Source organism: Portunus trituberculatus, chromosome 48 (assembly GCF_017591435.1).
Source record: "Portunus trituberculatus isolate SZX2019 chromosome 48, ASM1759143v1, whole genome shotgun sequence".
NCBI classification, from domain to species: domain Eukaryota; kingdom Metazoa; phylum Arthropoda; class Malacostraca; order Decapoda; family Portunidae; genus Portunus; species Portunus trituberculatus.
The window spans coordinates 12,473,522-12,498,948 of record NC_059302.1 but is presented as its reverse complement, the minus strand read 5'-3'; the positions used below and the strand labels follow the sequence as shown (position 1 = coordinate 12,498,948).

Below are 25,427 nucleotides of genomic sequence, written 5' to 3'. Positions count from 1 at the left end.
TGTAGAGTCACGAGTTCTGGTGGTTCTTTTAGCTTGCAAGGAAGATGAGGTCTCACTAGCCTTCTTAATAGAGTCTCTTGACTTGAAAATAGTAGACAGTAGATGGAGTCAAGCCATGGTGGGAAGCAATGTTATTAGTTTTCTGGCCTTTCTCTTGTCTGTGAATAATACCCAGCTTCACTTCGAGAGTAAGACACTTCCTGGTCTTCTTAGGAACGTTAGGCCACATTGCAGGGGTTTTGGTGGTAAGTTGAACTAAGGAAGATGAGCTGCTGGTGACGCTGTTATGTTTTGACTGGGCAGTGAGTGGTGCATGTGATCTTGATCTTGATCTTGATGCTACAGGTGACACAGAATTTCTTCTGAGTCAGGCCTTTGTATCGGCAGAGCCTGTGTTGTCCACGAGAGGCTTGATCTTGATCTTTATTCTACAGGTGTCTCAGGATTTCTCCTGAGGCAGGCCTTAGTACCAGCAGCTCCTGATGTATTCAAAAGCCTGTCAGCTTGCATGATACAGTGGGGCTTTCAAATTTGGAAAAAAATTACCTGGATAAAACTTCGTTAAAGCGAGTTTGGTGTTCGTTAAACGAGTAGATGGTAGTAAAATGAAACCTTTGTTATAGCGAAATTTAGTTGTGTGAACCTTCGTTAAACGGGGGTTGCCTGTACATATATATATATATATATATATATATATATATATATATATATATATATATATATATATATATACACACAGGCAAATCCCACTTAACAAAGGGGTTACGTTCCTAAAAAAACACTTCGTTAAGCGAAACTTCGTTAAGCGAACCATTATAACAAGTTTAACCCCTGATTTGAACTTCCATTGAGAGTAAGCAAAGCGAGAGTGCATCATAGTACAGTAAAAGGTTTAATGAAAGAAAAAATTATGAAGTTAAACATTTAGGTAGTTTAATTTAAGTCATTATAATGTACACTAATGTATGTATGTACGTAACTTTATAATGTTGATGATCTTAACTTTATGAAGGGAGGGAGAGTGAAACGGGAAATACACTAACCGGCAACCTGTGGAATGTAAACAAAGTGCGCATCATGGTACTGCATACAAAACTTATGTACCACATTTCCACAAGGCTTTCCATTTTATCCATTGTAGAGTCACGAGTTCAGGTGGTTCTTTTAGCTTTCAAGGAAGATGCGGTCTCACCAGCCTTCTTAATAGAGTCTGCTGACTTGAAAATAGTAGACAGTAGATGGAGTCAAGATGGTGGCAAGCAATGTTATTAGTTTTCTGGCCTCTCTCTTGTCTGTGAATAATACCCAGCTTCACTTCGAGAGTAAGACACTTCCTGGTCTTCTTAGGAACGTTAGGCCACATTGCAGGGTGTTTTGGTAGTAAGTTGAACTAGGGAAGATGAGCTGCTGGTGTTGCTGTTATGTTTTGACTGATCCTGAACTTGATCTTGACTAGGGAGTGAGTGGTGCGTGATCTTGATTTTGATCTTGATGCTACAGGTGACGCAGAATTTCTTCTGAGTCAGGCCTTTGTATCGGCAGCGCCTGTGTTGTCCATGAGAGGCTTGATCTTGATCTTTATTCTACAGGTGTCTCAGGATTTCTCCTGAGGCAGGCCTTAGTACCAGCAGCTCCTGGTGTATTCAAAAGCCTGTCAGCTTGCATGATACGGTGGGGCTTTCAAATTTGGAAAAAATTACTTGGATAAAACTTCGTTAAAGCGAGTTTGGTGTTCGTTAAACGAGCAGATGGTAGTAAAACGAAACCTTCGTTGTAGCGAAATTTTGTTGTGTGAACCTTCGTTAAATGAGGGTTGCCTGTATATACATATATATATACACTCAACCCTCGATTTGCCGGACCTCCATTTGCCGGATTTCGGATTTGCCGGACAAGAGTCTGTGGGAAAAAAAAAAAAAAAAAAAAAAAAAAAAAGTCCGGGACAAGTCAATTTCAAACTACCGCGCCAGACAAAGTTCGCAAATCGGGCACTATAGATGGCAGCGCGGGCGGACATACACGTCTAGTACTGGACTGTAAACAAGTCTGCCGCGTCACACGAGTGTTGTGCTTACGTGCTTGTCGTGGATACACCTCTTCTTCACAATGATGCCACCCAAAAACCCACCAAAGAAAGTAACCAAGTGTACAGCTAAACCTGTGCACCTTTCTGTGTCGCAAAAACTGGAACTTTTACGTAAAATAGATGGAGGAATGAGTGTTGCCCAAGTCTGCGAGCTGTATGGGGTGAAAAAACAGACAGTTTCGGACATAAAAACTAGACGAAACTACTGAAGCCGCCACTAGACCACACGGGATCAGATATCTACCATCAATATATCTACAGTAAGGTAAATGCTAATAAAAAAAACAGTACAGATGTGTGTCGGCATTGGCATGTGTTACGCCCCACGTGGTGAGATGATGATGATGATGATGATGATGATGGTCGGAGGTTTTGCCTTTGCCTCGGCACCTCCTGTTACTTCTATTCTTCCTGATCCTGCCTTTCTTTTATTTTTCTTTCTCTTGTCTTCCACATCTGGTGCAAAGTCTCTTTCTTCTCCCTCAGTTTTGTTTTCTGAACAAAAACGTCTGATTTATTTTCCAACTTCCTGGTACAGCTGGTGCAGGTGCCGAAATGCCGTTAAAGACAACATTATGTTCCCACCGGAAATTTTGCCGTTAAACACGGGATTCGGTAAATCGCGTGCCGTTAAAGCGGGTTCAACCTGTATAGGGTAAAGTCCGGCAGGGTAGACCCCGGACATTTTCCATTGCCGGACATTTGCCATTCCCGGACAAGCCTTCCCCTTTTAGTCCGGCAAATCGAGGGTTGAGTGTATATATATATATATATATATATATATATATATATATATATATATATATATATATATATATATATATATATATATATATATATATATATATATATATATATATATATATATATATATATATATATATATATGTATATATATATATATATATATATATATATATATATATATATATATATATATATATATATATATATATATATATATATATATATATATATATATATATATACATACAGTAAGTCCTCGTTATACGGTAGTTCTTTATACAGTAAATTCACAGTTATGGTATTTGGAAATTACTACCCTCGATTTGATATATGGAAAGAAAATTACACAGATACAGTATCCGCTCATGTCATCTGAGAGGGCCAAGCGCTGGGGAGCAGGGGTGATGACGTCATCCACACCACACTTCCCCGCCACTCACAGTACTGACTTTAACTTGACCACCCTTGGAGCCTATTATCTCTTCCCGTCCACCCTTTTTTTTAACTGCATTACATATTACTTACATGCATTACTAATTAGCTGAATAAATGGAATATTAAAGGGTCTAATGTAAGCACAAATATATCCATAATAATCATGGCAAACACTAAAAAAATACTACCAGCGGCGAACCATACAGCACCTGATAAAGGGCACAGATGGGCCTGGCAAGCCCACTATCAGTGAATGGTGGAAGTCGTATAACATCAAGCACGCCTTAGATAATATCAAGTCATCTTGGGACGAAGCGAAGACGTCTACCATGAACTTGGCATGCCACTGACAGTACTGACTTTAACTAGACCACTCTTGGACCCTATTATCTCTTTCCCCCCCCTTTTTAACTGCATTACATATTACTTACATGCATTACTAATTAGATGAATAAATGGAATATTAAAGGGTCTATTGTAAGCACAAATATATTCATAATAATCATGGCAAACACTAAAAACCTACTACAAGCGGCAAACCCATGCAGCAGTTGATAAAGGGCACAGATGGGCCTGGCAAGCCCACTATCAGTGAATGGTGGAAGTCGTATAACATCAAGCACGCCTTAGATAACATCAAGTCATCTTGGGACGAAGTGAAGACGTCTACCATGAACTTGGCGTAGAATAAAGTATGCATGACTTCCCAGGCTTCGCTGAAGATGACATCGGTGCAATCAGAAATGACATAGTAAATCTTTGCCATAGGGCTGGCTTCGATGAAGTTGATGATGATGATATTCAAGATCTTTTGGAAAGCCATGCTGAATCTCTCTCAAATGATGAACTTATAGAGCTAGACAAGGCATCACAGGAGGCAGAAGAGGGAGATGAGGAAGAACCTGTGTGTGGCCTGGACAACAACACTCTTAGAGAATGTCTCGATGGTATCGAAAAAGCTCTGGAAACTCTGAAGGAACGTGACCCAAATCCTGCCAGGTGTAGCAAAGTGGCTCATGACATAGAGAAAAGTGTCAAGATTTATCAAGACATCTATGATGAAAAAACAAGAAAAACTAAACAGTCCTCCATCTACTTGTTCTTCAAGCCAGTCAGACATGCTGCCCCTATCACACATGCCGACCCTGCTACAGCTGGCCCTTCCTCAATATCCTCTTTCTTCAAGCCATTGAAACGTGCCGATTCTGCTATAGTTCTACATCTGCTTCCGACAGTGCAAACGACGACGTCTTATCCTTGTCTGCCCACTCAGCGGATGATGAGTAAGGGCTGAAATCCCTACTGTCCCTTAGCCTCAGGAAGGACATCATCTGATATAATACATGGCGATTGAAAGGTAAATAAAAACATTTTCAGTTTACTTCTTTTGTGTAGTACTTTACTTTTTTTTATTTCAATTATTATTTTCATGTGTATTTTCATTTCTGTAGGGGTGACTTTTGACGTGCTGGAATGCATTCCCTATTATTACATGTTATAATGGGTTCGGTATAAGGTAAATTTGATATGCGGCAAGGTTTTCAGGAATGCATATGTACCGTATAACGAGGACTTACTATATACTGTATATATATATACATATATATATATATATATATATATATATATATATATATATATATATATATATATATATATATATACACACACACACACACACACACGCCCGGTAGCTCAGTGGTTAGAGCGCTTGCTTCACAAGCCAGAGGACCGGGGTTCGATTCCCCGGCCGGGTGGAGATATTTGGGTGTGTCTCCTTTCACGTGTAGCCCCTGTTCACCTAGCAGTGAGTAGGTACGGGATGTAAATCGAGAGTTGTGACCTTGTTGTCCCGGTGTGTGGTGTGTGCCTGGTCTCAGACCTATCCAAAGATCGGAAATAATGAGCTCTGAGCTCGTTCTGTAGGGTAACGTCTGGCTGTCTCGTCAGAGACTGCAGCACATCAAAACAGTGAAACAGTGAAACAGTGAAACACACACACACACACACGCCCAGTAGCTCAGTGGTTAGAGTGCTGGCTTCACAAGCCAGAGGACCGGGGTTTGATTCCCCGGCCGGGTGGAGATATTTGGGTGTGTCTCCTTTCATGTGTAGCCCCTGTTCACCTAGCAGAGAGTAGGTACGGGATAAAAATCGAGGAGTTGTGATCTTGTTGTCCCGGTGTGTGGTGTCTGCCTGGTCTCAGGCCTATCCAAAGATCGGAAATAATGAGCTCTTGAGCTCGTTCCATAGGGTAATGTCTGGCTGTCTCGTCAGAGACTGCAGCAGATCAAACAGTGAAACACACACACACACACACACACACACACATAGGGTAACGTCTGGCTGTCTTGTCAGAGACTGCAGCAGATCAAAACAGTGAAACAGTGAAACACACACACACACACACACACGCCCGGTAGCTCAGTGGTTAGAGCGCTGGCTTCACAAGCCAGAGGACCGGGGTTTGATTCCCCGGCCGGGTGGAGATATTTGGGTGTGTCTCCTTTCATGTGTAGCCCCTGTTCACCTAGCAGAGAGTAGGTACGGGATAAAAATCGAGGAGTTGTGATCTTGTTGTCCCGGTGTGTGGTGTCTGCCTGGTCTCAGGCCTATCCAAAATCGGAAATAATGAGCTCTTGAGCTCGTTCCATAGGGTAATGTCTGGCTGTCTCATCAGAGACTGCAGCAGATCAAACAGTGAAACACACACACACACACACACACACACACACATATATATATAATTTACAAACATTTGGCAAATCAACATATGTCGCTTCCAGTTCCCAGTGTTGTCTCTCTTCCGTGATCTCATGACAAAACCAGTCACTCGCACATATAAAATCCTCTTAATAAATATAACTTTTTTCACACTTTAGTTTTTGTTAAGTTTTGTGTCACTCATATCACCAAAACCAAAGTTAGGACCTTGATCAAAACTGCATAAAATGGAATATAGTTCGGCACAGCTGACATTCGCTTTATCAAAGTCAGTGTCCTTTTGGACAAAATACGCCTCCGTTTTGGCAAAGTTTGCTTTACTAGAGTTGATCTCCATTTTTTTTTCTGCATATTTTCAGCCAACATTATATTATCTTCAGTGGAAGACTGGCAGTGCTTTCTACTTTAATTATGTCTGGACCAAAACCACCAGTCAGGAGGGAGACAATATGGGCAATAGTGCTTAGAGATAGGTTTACGTTTATGTGCCATTGACACTACTACCACAATTTATTTCAATCTATTTGCAATTTTCTTCTATTATTTGTGGTTGTGTTTTGTAGGTTTTCAGCTCATTCTCACACTTTTAAGCTCATCTTGACTAATTTTGACAGGAATTTCAAAAAGAGGTTATTTTGCTTATTCGGGCAAAAATAGGCCTACATGATCTGCCTGAATTTGAAGAAGTTTTGCTTGAATTTCACTTGTTTCTGAGAACTATGGGGGCAATTGCACCCCCCTGCCCCCCACCTCCTACGCCTATGCAGATATATCACTTTGTTGCTTGGTCCTGCCACATACTAAACAATTGACCCTCAAGCAGTATGGTACAGTGAAGATCAGTCCTCTTTAGCCTAAAACTCTTGAGCCAAACATGTGAGAAAATACAGGTGAATGTAAGTAAGTAGCTACCATATTCTGCCTACCCACCTTTAAAGTTAACATCAGAATGGTATACAAAATTCTTAAAACTTACCTGAATTGCTGTTGCTGTCAGACAAACTTTCACCTAGGGGGAAAAAAAAGGTTAATAAAATTCAGTAAGTTTACTGTTGCAGAACAGCAAAACTTATTCATAATATGTAAGCAAAAATAGACAAAACTTTGAATATAATGACTTCCATTTTGAAACTCCTTTTTGCTTTTTAAAACAAGCCATTTATACTGTCAGAAAAAAAAAATAAATAAACAAAATAAATAAATTAAAAAAAAAAAAAAATTAAAAAGCAAAAGCAACAACCAGAGGAGAAATAGCATGTCATCTTACTGCTGGAAGGATTATAGAAGAGTCCAGTGACTGGGTCCAGCTCCCCAACTGGTGCCAGAGGGCCCTCATCTAGGTGTGCTCCTGGGAGCTGACTCACTAGTCCAGCCATGAGACTTGCCATGGATGTCCCCTCCTGGTGCAAAGATTAACAGCAGTTATCAAGTAGCTATCATTATTTGTGTTATCACAAATAATATTGAGCCAAGGGTTGCAAAGCACTCTATAAAATGTCCCTCCATAAATAACAATAAATTTCAAATAAAGTATGAAAAATAACATGCTATAATTTCTGAGAATTAGCTTTACAACAGGCTGAAAGCTGCAATGAAACATCTACAAGAGCATATCAGAAATAAGTGCTCACTGCTCACCGCTCCATGTTCACCAAGTTCTACAGGGGAATCCAACAATTCAATCCCAGCTTGACGAAGAAGATTTCTTGCAGATTCTTTGTCTCCTCGTCCTAAAATTTCTACAGCTTCCTCTGAAAGTGCAAGATGAATGAATTTCTTTAGAATCACTAAGCAAATACTATCATGGCTAAATACTTTCTCTCTCTCTCTCTCATCATAATAAAAGTTCTATTAATCATCTAGACATCATATCACTCATCAATCATTCACAAATTCACAATCTAAACACAAATATTTAACAGTAAAAAATCAATCTCTCTAATTTCCTTAATCTCTCTCTCTCTTTCTTGCATATTGTACACTAGTAAGACCAAGAGTGGCTGCTGCTACAGAAAAAATGGAAAAAGGAACACTGAGGTTTGGAAAATTATGCAAGTCTTACCTAACATTTGCATCTGTCCTTCAGGTAGACTGTGGCCAGGTGAGTCTTCTCCTTCTAGTCCCAGATTAAGCCATTCTCCTTCCCCTTCTCCTCCTCCTCCTGCTCCTCCTCCTCCTCCTGCTGCTCCTCCTCCTCCTGTCCCTCCTGCTGCTGCTGCTGCTGCTGCTGCTGCTGCTGCTGCTGCTCCTCCTCCTCCTCCTCCTCCTCCTCCTCCTCCTCCTCCTCCTCCTCCTCCACTTCCACCTCCTGCACTCCCTCCACCACTGCTACTCAAGCCTGTCCCTCCATCACTGCTGCTGACTACTGGGATGGCACTCACGGGGGCAGTGGTGGCAGTAGTGGCAGGGGCAATGAGAGAGCTAGTAGTGGTGGTGGCAGCAGTGGTGGTGGTGGTGCTGACTGTGGTAATGGTGTTGGAGGTGCTGGAGGTGGCAGCTGCTGCAGTGGTGGTGGTGGTGGTGGTGGTGATGATGGTTGGGGTGGTGATGGAGGTGGAAGTAACTGGGCTTGTGATGGTGTCAGGGATGGAGGATGTGGAGCTAGTGGTTGTGGTGAGGTCACTTGTATTGCTGCTGCTGCTGTTGCTGCTGCTGCTGCTGCTGTTGCTGCTGCCGCTGCTGCTTGTTGATGGTGCCTCGCCTGAATTTATGGAAAACCTAGATGCTTTTGTACATCCTGTGATGCTGCCCTTTAAGGACTAAGCTTCCTCTACAGACTCACAAAAAAAAAAAAAAAAAAAAAAAAAAAAAATACTTCTCCAAACACACCAAGATTGCTTGTAACAAACACAAGTTATGTGACTTCACTTAAAATTGAAATACTGTAGCTATGAAAGTATTATAAAATAAATATATGAATAGATGAATACATGAATTACAAAAATAGCAAAAGCATGCTTAATTACTCAAATTTCAAGTTAGTACAGTACCCAACACCTTACAGAAAGTTATGCATGACTATGTTTTAGAAAGCAAACATGCATGCATACATACAATGTTCATCATACAGATAAATAATCCTTAAAGTAAGTAGTAGAGTGTATCTGTAATGGTGAAGAAATACTGAGGAGTCCTTAATAACCCTACTTGGAACAATCACAACAGAACCCATGACTTCCAAGGAGAGGACAATGTGTATACAAATGTCTTTCAGAACATGGCATTTGTTATGACTCTTGAATACCTGTGACTTGCAAAATATCAGCCAGAGCTCCAGTGTTGTTCACATTGGAGGTCTCTGGACTCAGATCCACCACAATGACATTGCTCTGAGTGGTTGGTGTGCTGGCTGTGGTGAGGACTGGGGTGGTGATGGGTCCACGGGGCACAGCGGGAGGCTTCTGTAGCACTGGAGCAGCTGTACCTCCAGTGAATGTCTTTCCAATTGTAATTTTGGTTGGTACATCCTAGGAAAGAAATATTTATTAGTTTTCAAGTAAATTTAAGTTATTGATAATCTATTTCTTATTTTTCCTCATACTCTACTAAACTGTATAGTGGATAGTTTTGTTATGAATGGGACATACCAAAACTTACATATCTTCATAAGAGGTTTCTAATCATGAGAGACATGCTGCCCACCATACACATAAGCAATATCAAAAGTTTGGTAAGTGAAATAATATATGAGTATTTTTTGTGAGACAATTTTCACAACTGTCTCTCTTAGGATTAGCCTTTTGTATAATTTATCAATATACTACCATTATAATGAGTATTTTCAAACTATGACTAAGTAAAAAGCATCTTCAGCAACCTCAAGTGCAAGACCTTGATTACCCTGATTCCCTGGATGCTCATGGGTCTTGTCCCGGATGAAGGGCCACCCTTGTGTACCACAATCACATTGGACTTGGTAGCACCGAGCACTGGTCGTAGTCCTGAGGGACCCTGACCCTGGGGTGTGACACGCACTGTCTGAATGGTCTTGGGGCCAACAGACACTACTGTGGCAGGAGTTGGGGTTCTCACACTGCTGACAGAAGACTTGGGAGCATTGATAGTATTCACTGTTACAACTCGTGGCCCTGTTCCTGAAACAGAGAATATTTTGTGAGATAATAGTTTCTTGTTATTCATACATTTTTAAGGTAATGAATTGCACAAAACCACACATGAAAGGACACATGACCAAAATAATGTTATCTTTTAAGTTCAATTGTAGCTCTGTAGCCTGAAAACACTCACCCTGACCAGCAGCAACAGTGCGAGTGACAACAGTGATGGTGCCTGAGTTGGTGGTAACCACATACAATGGTGCACCACTTCCCTGGGTGGAGCTTGGTGGCAGGATGGGGGCACGTCCAACCAGGCGTCCTGTAGTGCTGGAGCCTGGACTGATGCCTGAGGAGGTGGCTGTGGTGATGATGGTAGTGGCAGTAGTGCAAGCAACAGAGGTGGTGCAGCCTCCTGTCCCTGTGACTCCAGCACTGCCCACAGCATGTGTGATGATCTTGGCTCCTGCACCTGAGTTGATTTTATGAGGCACTAAAAAATCTATCTATGATATACTGCTTACTCTTATAATTTGTTAGAACTACAATTGAAATAAAACTGTAATCTAGTCAATGAGCTAAGTAAAAATAAATCCTTGGAGAGGTTCTCAATTCTAAAACAGTTCAATAAGTTAATACTTTTGATATAATAGGACACAAATTTTCATAATTGTCTAAGTTGTCTTATAGTACTGACCTCCTTCCTGACGAATTTGAATTGCTGTCTTCCCAGGATTAATGGTGGCACTTGGTCTGACCTGCCATGAGTAAATAAAAAAAAATTTATCAACTTGGTTATGAAGGATACACAGCAGGATCCTGGTGATGAGATGGAAAGAAAAGTGGAGTTCCACAATACAAAATAATTAATGTACCATGGAGCAGGCAGCATGAGTAATAAGTTAGCAAACAATAATAATCAATCTTTATTTCAGAATCAAAGTGTCTTTACCTGTATAGTCTGGTGAGTCATCAAATGCCCTGAAGACATACTGGGAGACCCTGATGCTGCTCCCACTACAGCAGATGGACCCCCAGGGAAGGATGACATGGGACTCGCATGGCTGCCTGAAGACACACTACTGCAGCTGCTGCCACCACTTGCTTCAGCACCTATAATAGAAATACAGTGTTTTTTTGTTTTTGTTTAATTTCTTCCTTCCACAAATAATTGCACTGAGGTTTCATCATAAGCACAGCATGCTATTCTTTCAGCAGCAACCAACTTCTACTCCTTTTTCATAACCCAATGACTGCAGGGAACTCTATCAAGTCCCCTCACACAGCTGATGCTCTTCTGTACATACCTCTTCCTGTAGAGTCTGTCTGGAGAACAAGTGACTTTGATCTCTCACGTGGTCTGGAAGGCAGCGTGCCAGAGGGAACGCGAGGTCTCGTCCGATTGGCATAGGTACCTGTTTCATATCAAAATGTTACAGTTGTAGCAGGAATTTTAAATAATACTGGAATCATATATGCATAAAAACACAAGAAAAAATATCCATAGTTGGATTTTTTTTTTTTTTAAAGTTTTATAATCATGATATGCACCATGCCTAAGCCCAAGGCCCACCTGCAGGAGACATTGCAGCAGCACCATGGAGGCCACTGCTAGAATAGGTGGGGGGCACAATCATGTTTCCTGAACCCACAGTACTCCCTGCATCATCAAGAAAAATTATATTGCAGACAAATGTACTGACACCATAACAACTCACTCACTCTCTCTCTCTCTCTCTCTCTCTCACACACACACACGATAATAACCACTATGATAAGACCTAGACTGGACCTTCCCTATGAAGAAAGATTGCAGGAAATGGAATTACCAACCTTGAAGGATAGACAGGAAAGAGGGGGACCTAATAACGACGTATAAGTTAATAAACTGTACGGAAAAAATAGACAGACAAGACCTAGGAACATTGAGGAGGATGGAGATAGACTAACAAGAGGGCATTTCAAAAAGATCATGAAAGTCAGTGTCTGAGGAACATTAAGAAGTCCAGTTTTCCATATAGGACAGTGGACATCTGGAATGGATTAAGTGAAGAGATTGTAACAGCATAAAGTGTGCACAAATTTAAGAAAAAGTTAGATAAATGTAATGTGGAAACAGGTCACTATGAGCCCTGCTTGAACCCTGTAACATACAACTAGGTAAACAACTAGATAAACACACACACACACACACACACACACAGTGAGAGAGAGAGAGAGAGAGAGAGAGAGAGAGAGAGAGAGAGAGAGAGAGAGAGAGAGAGAGAGAGAGAGAGAGAGAGAGAGAGAGAGAGAGAGAGAGAGAGAGAGAGAGAGAGAGACCACTGAAGATACAAAATTTTTTTGAAACTGAACAAGGATCTCAATGATCCAAATACCTGTCTGTATTTGGCTGGGTGGGGTTGTGTTACTGGAGGCTGACACCCCTCGCATCACTGTGGGGACCGTGCCTGTCCCTCCCTTCATCACTGGAACGCTGAGGGATCTCTGGTACACTCCTCCACCCACACCACTTGCTCCTGAGGTGGACACAAGGATGACCTGGAAAAAATAAAGCATTTGCCATTAATACTCCATTAATGATTTATGCCTTTTTTTTCATTTGCTTCGTTTATCTTAAAGCATTTCCAATACTGAATTTAGTGTAGAGGCTTCTGTCAGAGGTGAGAGTATGGAAGGGAGCATATGGGGACTCTTCTGTCATACCTAATCCATAGAGGAATTTTCAAGGAACAAGGTTTTTTTTTTTTTGCTCTCAGCTACAAATAATTAAATAGAGACAATACTACCCATTCTTTCATACTCCTTTGGAACTAAATGTTAAGAGTCCTTACATTTCTTTTATTCTTCTTCTCAGCTTAAACATATTTCTATACGGTGTTCCTATTTCTATTTATTTGCACTTCTTTCTCATTAATTCCCTTCTCCATCAGATCTTCCTTCTTGCAATCTTTCATTTCTTTTTTTATCACTATTCATTACTTTAAGTAATCACTTAACACTAGAACAAAATAAGAGAATGGTACTACAATATCAAGCCTGTAGTTATCAAAGCAGGAACATGTGTACCTTTTGTGTGTGGCTGCCAAGCGTGGAGACCGGTGTGCCTGAGGTGCCGCGGGTAATGTTGCCTGTTACTGTTATCTTCATGGGAGGGCCAGGCAGTGGTCGGCCAATTCCTGTCACCTGCAGACACAATGCAATCAGTAAAAACACAGAACACAAGAATGTAAAAAGATAAGGGAAACTGCAAGATACCTGTAGGCCCACAAATGCAAAAGCCCATATAATAGCTGCAAGATGGTGAAAAAATTTAAAACTAAACTTAGAAATAGAATGTCACATATGTGTAATTCACCACAGTTGCCTGCTGGTCACCCAGCCAGTCTTTCCCATTACGGAGCGAGCTCAGAGCTCATAGACCGATCTTCGGGTAGGACTGAAACCACATCACACACAACACACACCGGGAAAGCGAGGTCACAACCCCTCAAGTTACATCCCATACCTATTTACTGCTAGATGAACAAGGGCTACACATTATGAGGCTTGCCCAGTTGCCTCGCCGCGCCGGGACTCGAACCCGGCCCTCTTGATTGTGAGTCAAGCGTGCTAACCACTACACTACGCAGTGTAGTGGTGTGTGTGTGTGTGTGTGTGTTTACCTAGTTGTATTGTACAGGGTTCGAGCAGGGCTCATAGTGTCCTGTCTCCATATCTCCATTTATCTAGTTTTTCCTTAAAGTTATGTACACTATGTGCTTTAACAATTCCATTATTCAATGCATTCCATTTTTCCACCACTCTGTGTGGAAAACTGTATTTTCCAACATCCTTCACACACTGTCTCATCCTGATCTTTTCATGTCCTCTTGTCCTTCCATCTTCCGTCAACAGCACCAGGTCTTCTTTGTCTATCTTTTCAATATCATTTACTATCTTATACATTGTTATTAGGTCCCCACGTTCTCTTCTATACTGTAAGGTTGGCTGTCCCATTTCCTTCAGTCGTTCTTCATATGTGAGGTCCTTTAATTCCGGCACCATCTTTGTAGCAATCTTCTGTATCCTTTCCAATTTTCTTATATCCTTTTTATAGCTCGGAGACCATACCACTGCTGCATATTCCAGCCTTGGGCGTATCATGCTTGTGATGATTTTTTCATCATATCTTTATCCATGTAATGAAATGCCACTCTTATATTAGGCAACATCTTATATGATAGTCCAAATATCTTGCTTATGTGTTTATCAGGGCTCAGATTTTCTTGTATGATCACTCCAAGATCTTTTTCCTCTTTAGTCTTCATTATTTGCTCCTCTCCCATCAAATAGTTCCATACTGGTCTTCTCTTACTCTTTCCTAGTTCCATTATGTGACATTTCTTGGCATTAAACTCCAATTTCCACTTCTTGCTCCATTCATAGATCTTGTTTAAATCTTCCTGCAACAGCAGACAGTCCTCTCTGGTTTTGATAACTCTTAGCAACTTTGCATCATCAGCAAATAAATTCATGTAACTGTTTATCCCAATGTGAATGTCATTTACATAAACTTGAAACATAATGGGGGCTAACACTGACCCTTGTGGCACTCCGCTAGTTACTTTACCCCAAGATGAGTATGTATCTCTGATCACAGTTCTCATTTCCTTATCCTTCAAATAATCTCTTGTCCATTCGAGCAAGGTTCCACGCAGTCCTCCTATGTACTCTAGTTTCCAAAGAAGTCTTCCATGAGGACTTTATCAAAAGCCTTTTAATGTCCAGGGATACTGTGTCTACCCATCCATCTCTGTTTTCAAGTCCTACAATAACTCTTGAGTAGAAGCTTAATAAGTTTAATACACATGACCACCCTGTCCTGAACCCAAATTGTCTGTTCGATATGACTTGCTCCTCTTCTAGAAATTTAACCCATTTTTCTTTGATAATTATTTCACATAACTTCCCTACGACACTTGTAAGTGACATTGGTCTGTAGTTTAGCGGTTCAGTTGCCTTTTCTCCTTTAAATATCGGTATTACGTTGGGTCTCTTCCACTCTAGTGGAACTTTCCCTTCATTTATTGAACTTTTAATTATTTCCCAAATTGGATCCAGTAATTGCTCTTTACATTCTTTTAACACCCAGCCTGATACACCATCTGGCCCCATTGCTTTTCTTACTTCCAACTTATCCAGTAATCTTCCAATATTCTCTTTGTGCACTGCAATCTCCTGTAATCCTTGGCAATGCAATGTCCTATTAGGTTCTGTGAAATCATCTGCAGTGAATACCGTTTTGAAGCTCTCATTCATTATTTCACACATTTCCTTTTCTGTTTGGTATGTCTTCCCTTCTTTAATTATTTTTTCAATGGTTTCCTTATTCTTTGTTTTGCCGTTTATAAACTTGTAGAAAAGTTTGGGTTCATCCTCGCTTTTATCCACTACATCTTTCTCAAACTTTCTTTCTTCCTCTCTCCTTACTCTAATATATTTATTTCTAGTATCTTTGTACTGCCAACTATTATAGTCATTTCCCTGCTTTAAGAGTTTCTTCCATGCTTTATTCTTTGCCTTTTTTGCTTGTATGCATCTAGCATTGTACCAAACATGTATTTTTTTCTGAACTCTATAAACAAGAACAAACTTTTTTACTCCTTCATTGTATTTCTTTAAGAATATATCATATTTCTCTTGTACAGTCTTCCTGCACATAATATTACTCCACTCAGTATCAGCAAAATAAATCCTTAATTTTTCAAAATCTGCTCTTGCATAATTTAATCTCTCTCTTTTATAGTCCTCTCTGTAACTTATCTCATCTTCCTCCTGCATTTGCATCTCTAATGTCACATGATCACTTTTCCCCATTGGAATAAGGTATTGTATGATTGGAGGGGACTCTAGTTTCTTTGTGAAAACTAGGTCAAGCAATGATGGTTCTTCTTCCCCCCTGTATCTTGTTCACTCCTCCACCCACTGGTCCACTGTATTAACCATAGTCAACTGTAACACTTTCTCACTCCACCGCCCAGCATTATCCATTACTTTCATCTCTCTCCAGTTTATTTTTTTACAGTTAAAGTCTCCAACTAAGAGTATTCTTCTATCTCTTCCTATCATGTTATCTAGGCACTTTTATCTCCTCTCTTTGCATATCTTTGTGCTCTTCTGATCCCAATGTATTAGTCTTTGGTGGAACATATGTAACTATAATTCATGAACCATTATTAGCATTCCTCCTCTCCCTTTATCTCTCCTGTCCCTCCTCCAGGTATTATATTCCCCGTCTTTAAAGTTGACATGAATATCTGTTTTCATTTTGTTTCAACGATGCGTATTACATCTGGCTTTTTCTTTCAAATAATCCCCAACTTCCAATATGCTTGATAACAACCTATCTATGTTAGTATAAGTCACTCTTAATTTACTGCCTCATCCACAACTTCATCTTTTTTCCTTAGGTGCCACTTTTTTAGTCTCATATCCAGAACCCTCCAGTAAAAATTCTTCTTCTCTATCTCTGTCCTTTTCTTGTTTTTTTTCCTTAGCTTCACTTCTTAGAACTTTCCCCTTTTCCCTTTCCTCTAAGTTCATATCTCTTTTTATCCATATTTCCTTGTGATCGACATCATTGGCCAGTTTTCCTTTTCTAGCCATAATTTCCTCTACAGCCACTTGAGATCTCATTTTCACTTTCATTGATATCTTACCCCCTTCACTGTACCTTCCCAGCCTAATCACTTCCTCCACCTCCTGGTCAAATTCTTGTGTGCTGTCTTGTACTCTTTTGATAACAGTTTTGGCGATTTCCCTTTCTTCACATTCTCTTGTGAATTTATTTGGATTTTTCTTTTCCCTCATCCCATAAATCACGAAGTTTTTTTTCTTGTCCACTGCATCCCGCACCAAATCTTCCTTTTCCTTGATAACAAGAGACAAATTCTCCTGAATTTGTCTCTTTACCATTTCTGAAAATTTGACTTTTTCCTCTTCTTGCTCCTGTTTCCATTAATTTCTTAGTTCTTTCAACTTGCTATCATGTAGACCATCTTCTGCCCTGTCTGTAATCCCGTCCTGCACTTTAGCCTGTTAGCTCTTTAAAAAGTTTTCATAATTTTGGCATGTGGTTTTTAGAACGTCATTTTGCTTCCTTATCTCCAGAATCTCCTCTTTCAATTCCTGACTTTCTCACATTCAGGTACTCTCAATTTCAGGGCTGTGTTTTCCGTTAGCAGTCAGTCTTGAGACTGGACATCACCTCCTTCATATATCTTAATTCTCTTTCTACATTAATAAGCCTTCTCATATGACCTCGTTCATCCCGGAAACCCGAGAAATCCTTTTCCATAGTATCATCAGTCAGTTTCCTTAAACCAATAGGGTTTCTATAAGGCTTGGTTTTCACTCGGAGTATGTTTTGATTCCACCATGTGCCTGGCAGCGCTACTTGGTTCCATCTCTCTCTCTCATTATTCATTCCTTATGTGTGATCTAACATTTATTTAATTTGGAGATAGGAGAACCTATGGCTCCCTCCATCCCTGTACATACGTCTAAACCTGTATCCAACTCCTTTTGTAGTAATCTCTGTGAACTGCTTAGATACGTGCGTCCTGTTCGACGGCTGCGCTCCGTGTGTGTGTGTGTGTGTGTGTGTGTGTGTGTGTGTGTGTGTGTGTGTGTGTTTACATATGGGATTATGTTATATACTTCAAAGAATATGTAACTGTATTTCCAGGAAACTATAACTAGGCTGCAAGAAAAAAACACAATTACAAGTTCAATTTGCATTGCAATGAAATGGACTCTTAATTCTCTACAATCTAGACCAGTGCTTCTCAAAGTATGTATCTTGATGTGGTGTACAGGCAGTTTTCTTTTTTTCCCAATGTGCCTGGGAACCAGTAATATTTCAAAGTAATGTAAATATATACCAGAAACAATATACATGTTTAATAAATATGATAAAAGTTGACATTCTTTTTTACCATACTGGTGTACCGGCACATGATGGCTTGTGGACCGGCACCAGTCCATAGACCACCACTTTGAATAGGACTGATCTAAACTAACAAGTTGAGAAAACTGTCCGGAAGGAAAATAAAAAAAAATCCAGATTTTTATGGATATTGAAAACAGTACAAACAACAAAGAAATACTTTACCAATGTACAAATAATCATAACATACACACATGCACTACAATTCTATAGTTTCATTTACAATTTTCAGCTTAGCATACCAAAAGTGTGATATGTGAAATTAAATTTATGTTCATCATTCAGCTTCTTTACTTCTTTACTTGTAGATTTTACAGATTTCAAAGACTGGGAAATCAAGATCTGAGAAACTGAAGGGCTCCTGCAATTGTGCATCTACTTACTTGTTTGTTGGGAGTTCCAGGAGATGAAGGAAGGTCTCTGGTGGGAGGGGTTGGTGGAGTAGGAGGAGGAGGGGGAGGAGGAGGTGGGGGAGGAAGAGGATGCTCTGATGAAGATCTCTTTCTTTTCCTCTTGTCACTACCTCCACCACCAGCACCACCACCAGTAGCAGTACCACCACCTGCTCCACCACCCCCACCAACACCAGCTGACCCTCCACTTCCTCCTGAGGTGGTTGTTGGGACTTCACGATTCTCTTTCCTGTCAATTATAAAAGTAAATACAATAAATGAATAACAAGAACAGCAGTAAAAACAAGATCAACCAATCAAAACAAATAATCACACATATTAAAAAAAAAAAAAAAAAAAAAAATATATATATATATATATATATATATATATATATATATATATATATATATATATATATATATATATATATATATATATATATATATATATAGTTAAGGGTGCAGTGCTGCTGGATCTCACTGAAGTGATGCTCAAATATCTCTGAGACTTTTGGCATCAATGGTCCCTGAATTGTAGCCTACATTAATTTTTTTTTTTTTTTTTTCTTAAAATAACATAGGAGTGTTGCTATTTTGGAGGCAATTCCATTTACACCTCACCAAGAAAAACAAGTTTATCATCTAAATGTACAACTAGTCTACTAGATTTATTAACCACTTCTCTTGCATATTTTTTTTCATTGTTTCAATTTTACATCTGTATTTGATAAAACGAAAGAGAATGAACATGAGAGAGAGAGAGAGAGAGAGAGAGAGAGAGAGAGAGAGAGAGAGAGAGAGAGAGAGAGAGAGAGAGAGAGAGAGAGAGAGAGAGATAAGGTAATTATTATGTTGATAATTTCTTTCTTGTTTGGATGAACTCTATAGACTGAATTATAAATAGCATCAAATGGACTTTCTTTTAATCTCAATCAACCTGTACCAACATAATCTGAACAAGTCTGTCCTTCAGTTACCATTTCAAACTTATAAATATGAAAATAAATAAATACATAATTCATAAAAAAAAAAAAAAAAAATTTTCCAAGCCTGAATACACGCCTCTCACTTACGGAGGTAACTTGGAGAGTCGAGCCTGTGAGAATGGTAGGGTGGTGTAGGATCCCTGGTCAGCATTGTACTGTGGTGGCACCATTGCTCCAGGCATGAACCGCAGACCCTCTGTCTCCTCCTCAGAGTCTGTGTCCCCAGATTCAGCACCAAGGTCTAAAAGGAAAAACAGAAATTTTCCCATTCTAATCCTTTAATTCCTTCTCTTCTGGCAACAGCTTACCTTCAGGATTATGCAGCTCACACAATTGATTCAAAGCTACCAATAGGTAACTTTCCTTAAAAACCATTCATAAACTGAAAATTTGTAAACTAGATAAATGAAATTTTAAGAAGGAAAGCAAAAATTCTATTCACTATATTTCAAGTAATTATTTTGAGATTTTTTTTGTAACTTCAAAATTTTTACTCACTGATTGAGACAAAGATTATTATTACCTTGTTATTTCTAACTTAAAAATTTCATAATATGAGAACTTTAAAATTGAGTGTCATTATCATGTGCAGACAATCTGCTCATCCCAAGCTTACCGTCCATCTTTCCATAATGTGCTGTGGCAGATGGGTGAGGCATCTTGGCATTCATTCCATAGTAGAGGAGAGCCATACGTGTTGCCAGGGCTGTGTATGCTGTCTGTGGAGGGACACGTGGCATGAGGGGTACCAGCCGCCGCCCCTCCACTGCCCACTCCACCCCAGTGTTAGGTCCAGCCAAGCTGTGCAAGAAAGGGAAAGCTGCTCTTAATATACCTGGTAATGTGCTCTTTTCCCACTTCCACTCCAATATTAACTCACCAAGAAACAAATTGTAAAATTTTGTAGTGTGACACGTATACATTTATCAGAATCATCCAGACAGTCCACCCAGCAGCATTTACCTTGCCTCCAACCCTTGGAAAAAAAAAAAAAAATAAAAAAAATAAAATCTTTCAATTGATGAACCTTAATCTATCTTAATGCTTGAAAAATGAGAAAAGACAAACGACCAAAGGAAAGACAAAAACTTGTGCCAGGAACAAATAAGTGATTCCTCTCTCTCATATGGACAGTCTACTACTTAAGGGAAGGTATAGCTTTACTCTAGGCAAGGCATAGCTTACGTGTCTGCTATGGTGGTGAGCTTTTCATCATTAACTGCTCTTCTTATTTCTGCTCTGTGTCTCTCAAGGGAAATGGAAAACATGGTTTGCAGGTCACTAAGTAGCTTCTTTTTCTCCTTTGTCAGTTCTCCTTGTGCTCGCAGTACAGACACCACCTGACTGTATGTTGTCAACTCTGTTAAAATTGAAAATAATTTAATTACATACACATTTAAAGAATGCTGGACAAGGAAGCATTCATTTTCAGCATTTAGTGACTATGGATCAGTTTCCTCACCCAGGGCACGGAGAGCCTCACGACACTCATCCTTGGTCATGTCCAGCAGCTTAGGCCACTTGTTGGGCAGCTTATACCCAGCCTCCATCTGAAAAAAAGTGAATAAAATAAATAAATAATAAGTAAAGAAACAAGTAAGTAAGGATTCAATACAATTAAGTAAAAATAATTCTTATGAATAATGAGAACCAATTCTCTCTTCTAAGAGGCTTAGGGAATAAGATTTTTAAAAATTCATTCTATGTGAACATTCATGTACCATATATTGCAGCAGATAAGATGACTTTCAGATACGACAAAGCCAAAATTTCAGTGTATACGTGATGGTTTCAGATCATATCGGTGGTATAAGGTGACACCCAAACTACCAAACCATCTGTGGTGAAGTTTGTATCAGTAAACAACAGGCAACTGAGACAGTGATATGCTGTCCATACCAACACAATGAACAAAATACCTTAAATGTATTACCAGTGATACTATAAACTTTAAGTGCAACACTGAATCTAAATCAAAATTTTCATCAGATATATATGTGACATTGTTTTCTGGAGGCACCATTTATGTCCTGATGGCATCGGAATACAAAATCATGTACAGGCAACCCCGCTTAACGAACGGGTTACGTTCCTAAGAAACGTTCGTTAAGCGAATTTTCGTTAAGCGAACCGATTATAACAAGTTTGACCCCTGACTTGAACTTCCATTGAGAGTAAACAAAGCGAGAGTGCATCATAGTACAGTGAAAGGTTTAATGAAAGTAAAAATTATGAAGTTAAACATTTAGGCAGTTTAATTTAAGTCATTATAATTTACACTAATGTATGTATGTAAGTAACTTTATAATGTTGATGATCTTAAATTTATGAAGGGAGGGAGAGTGAAATGGGAAAGACACTAACTGGCAACCTGTGGAATGTAAACAAAGGGCCCATCATTGTACCACATACAAAACTTATGTACCACATTTCCACAAGGCTTTCCATTTCATCCATTGCAGAGTCACGAGTTCAGGTGGTTCTTTTAGCTTGCAAGGAAGATATGGTTTCACCAGCCTTCTTAATAGAGTCTGCTGACTTGAAAATAGTAGAGACAGTATATGGAGTCAAGCCATGGTGGCGAGCAATGCTATTAGTATTTTCGCCTCTCTCGTGTCTGTGAATAATATCCAGCTTCACTTCGAGAGTAAGAGACTTCCTGGTCTTCTTAGCAATGCTAGGTGACATTGCAGGGCATTTTGGTGGCATGTTGAGTGAGGGAAGACGAGGTGCTGCTGATGCTGTTATTGTTTTTAATTAGGGGAGTGAGTGGTGTGCGTTTTGTCCGCGAGAGGCGCTGGTGTATTCAAAAGCCTGTTGGCTTGCGTGATACGGCAGGGCTTTCAAACTTGGAAAAAATTACCTGGATAAAATTTCGTTAAGGCGAGTTTGGTGTTAGTAAAACGAGCAGATGGCAGTAAAAGGAAACGTTCGTTGTAGCAAAATTTCGTTGTGTGAACCTTCATTAACCCCTTCCTTACCGCAGCCACTCCCCGATATAAACAAAGCGTTCCCCTCCTATACTGCAGCCCCCTGCCCGTGTGCGCACGTGCCTCACGGCCAGATCTACACATTATATTTCTTTCTAACTCAGTGTTATGTACTTTTTTCTAAACATATTTTTGTCATTTTATTAATAAAAGAAAACGTAAACAATCATAAATTGTGCACTAATCATAAATTCAGCACCACACACTCTGCACCTGGTGAGGGTGGCCCTGAGGCAGTCATAACTAGGCTGTTCCCCCTCACTTGCCGAGAGGGTTTCAACACTGCTGTCACTATCACTCTCTCCTATTTCTTTTTCAGGATCATAGTCTGAATCATATTCATCTGGAGAGTCTTCCAGTATATCCTCACTATCTGTCTCATAATTATGATAATCCTCATCGCTGCTACACAAAGCAGACGCCATTATCTCTAACTAGAGGCAATAGAACAGTTTCACCACGGCCGATACTAGAGAACTGATGTTCTTGGGGGGACTGTGGGAATAATATATGTCAAAGAATAGTGATTGGCTTTATAGTTTATGCATGAAAAATTAACTCCGATATTGATTGGCTAGTGGGGGGGATGGTTTTGTTACGCTGGGGTGGCTAAAAATAACGCCTCCAGTGTTTGTTTGTTTATAGTGAACCACGTGGAGTATGAAAAAGGCAAAATCCGCACTCAGGCCACGGTTATACACGGAAATGTATTGGTGTGGTACGCATGTACCACGGCAGCATCTTGCGGTACCACGAGGTCGCTTTTGCGATCATAGTCTGAATCATATTCATCTGGAGAGTCTTCCAGTATATACTCACTATCTGTCTCATAATTATGATAATCCTCATCGCTGCTACACAAAGCAGACGCCATTATCTCTAACTAGAGGCAATAGAACAGTTTCACCATGGCCGATACTAAAGAACTGATGTTCTTGGGGGGACTGTGGGAATAATATATGTCAAAGAATAGTGATTGGCTTTATAGTTTATGCATGAAAAATTAACTCCGATATTGATTGGCTAGTGGGGGGGATGGTTTTGTTACGCTGGGGTGGCTAAAAATAACGCCTCCAGTGTTTGTTTGTTTATAGTGAACCACGTGGAGTATGAAAAAGGCAAAATCCGCACTCAGGCCACGGTTATACATGGAAATGTATTGGTGTGGTACGCATGTACCACGGCAGCATCTTGCGGTACCACGAGGTCGCTTTTGCGCGTGGTACGCACGTACCACAAAACAGTCTTGCGGTAAGGAAGGGGTTAAGTGGGGATTGCCTGTATTTGGTCCTGTTTACAACAGCTGATAGGCATTTCTTTTCATTTAATAATTTATTTGCTACAGTATAGCCCATTATGGATTATGCAAAGAAAAGAAGTGGTGTAAGACACAAACATCATGCATTGTCAACTGCAGAGAATGTGCTAAAAAAAAAAAAAATAAAAAAATAAATAAATAAAAAAAATAAAAAACCTGATACTGACATGTCTGTGTGAAGCTGTTACCACCATCAACATTTCCTTCCCAAGTTGAAGCTGTTGTTCCTATTGCTGAGAATGCTGTTACTGTCAGTGATGAAGATAATGATCCTGAGAGCAAATTTAATACTTCTTTTTTTTTTTCTAAAGTACAGTAATGAACTAAAATTCTGTAGAACTATTCATTCAATTAAATTAAAAATTCTGAGAAATAATTTCATTTACTTGAATTAACATTCTGTAAAACTCAAATCTTTAATTATTGATGAACAATAAAATTCAATTTGCTTTTTATTTAGTGTTTGATTTTCTTATTTCAAAGAACTGTACAGGTAGACCACTTCTATATACTGCTATATACAGCAGGTGTATATATATATATATATATATATATATATATATATATATATATATATATATATATATATATATATATATATATATATATATATATATATATATATATATATATATATATATATATATATATATATATATATATATATATATATATATATATATATATATATATATATATATATATATATATATATATATATATATATATATATATATATATATATATATATATATTCCACAATTTCAGAAAATCCGGTCCTGAGGTTGATGGTTTTCTTTTTATTGTCAACTGTGAAATGACTATCTAGTGTTACCAGATCATCTGACTTTGCTAGTTTGTCAATGCACGATTTTAACAGATGATCCTAAAATATATCTCAAGGTCAATAAGTGCTTTCATTCCACAGTGCTTCATATTACAAACTGTCACTGAGATGTCAAAGCTGACATCAAATATGTATGTAGTCAATCAACAATACCAAAGCAACAAGGTTCACACCACAACTCAGGAAAGTGTCACTGTGAGATGAGGAACCACCCTTACCCTCTCTTCTTGACCAGTAAAACATGAACACATACACAGACACCCATACACTCCTCTGATAACGAACCCAGCATGCTGAAAGGTGTCTTGGGTGTCAATGCTGTACACTCACAACGACAGCCAACACCACGTATGGCATTAAGACCCCGACTGTCTGACAGGATGATACGACCTGACACAACACACCGAAATTACCTCTGAAGTGTTCAAACATACTATTTCAGGGCAAGGGTGGTGGGCGTGAGGCATCCTAGAGGTGGTGTGTAGTCCTGCCCACCACACCCCTGACGCGCCTTGGCTCCCAAACCACCGAGGGACGCCGCCGCCTTCGCCCTCGCCCACTACCGACACTTCACTATTCTCCCTACACTCCACCAAAAGGCTTGGATATTGAATGACACTGGTCTCCACTACTCACACGGCGCCAGAAAGGAAGGTGTAAAGAAAGCACAAGCACATAGACAAGGGGAATAAATATACTAACGTCTTGGGCCACCATGTCAACAAACAAGAGCTACGGAGGTACGGATATTTGCTCTACGTGTTTGTGGCCACTGTAAATTAGAATGTGTTGTAGCTCCTACATTGGTTTTCTATCGGATTTATGTTATAGTATATTTGGTCTTATTAATTAGTA

At 39.5% G+C, this 25,427-nt stretch overlaps 1 protein-coding gene across 6 annotated transcripts in view; it reads right to left on the bottom strand.

Moving 5' to 3' along the window:
- LOC123498849 (BRCA2-interacting transcriptional repressor EMSY-like) overlaps positions 1-25,348 on the bottom strand; it is a 27,434-nt gene extending 2,086 nt beyond the window's left edge. Inside the window, exons 1-19 of one of the 6 annotated variants that reach the window (XM_045246326.1) lie at positions 25,275-25,348; positions 20,880-20,967; positions 20,603-20,777; positions 20,034-20,218; positions 19,505-19,658; positions 18,421-18,679; positions 13,117-13,233; positions 12,426-12,588; positions 11,621-11,707; positions 11,355-11,462; positions 11,000-11,160; positions 10,745-10,805; positions 10,241-10,519; positions 9,824-10,086; positions 9,237-9,459; positions 8,055-8,693; positions 7,631-7,743; positions 7,260-7,392; positions 6,969-7,001 (exon numbers count right to left, since the gene is read on the bottom strand). In XM_045246326.1, the coding sequence (XP_045102261.1) occupies positions 6,969-7,001; positions 7,260-7,392; positions 7,631-7,743; positions 8,055-8,693; positions 9,237-9,459; positions 9,824-10,086; positions 10,241-10,519; positions 10,745-10,805; positions 11,000-11,160; positions 11,355-11,462; positions 11,621-11,707; positions 12,426-12,588; positions 13,117-13,233; positions 18,421-18,679; positions 19,505-19,658; positions 20,034-20,218; positions 20,603-20,777; positions 20,880-20,967; positions 25,275-25,289 (3,256 nt within the window). In that variant the 5' untranslated portion in view covers positions 25,290-25,348. Of the gene's footprint in view, positions 1-6,968; positions 7,002-7,259; positions 7,393-7,630; positions 7,744-8,054; positions 8,694-9,236; positions 9,460-9,823; positions 10,087-10,240; positions 10,520-10,744; positions 10,806-10,999; positions 11,161-11,354; positions 11,463-11,620; positions 11,708-12,425; positions 12,589-13,116; positions 13,234-18,420; positions 18,680-19,504; positions 19,659-20,033; positions 20,219-20,602; positions 20,778-20,879; positions 20,968-24,902; positions 24,945-24,985; positions 25,151-25,208 lie in introns of those variants that run through there. The other 5 variants (XM_045246322.1, XM_045246325.1, XM_045246324.1 and 2 more) reach the window with 5 other exon arrangements.
- Between the last annotated feature and the right edge of the window lie 79 nt (positions 25,349-25,427).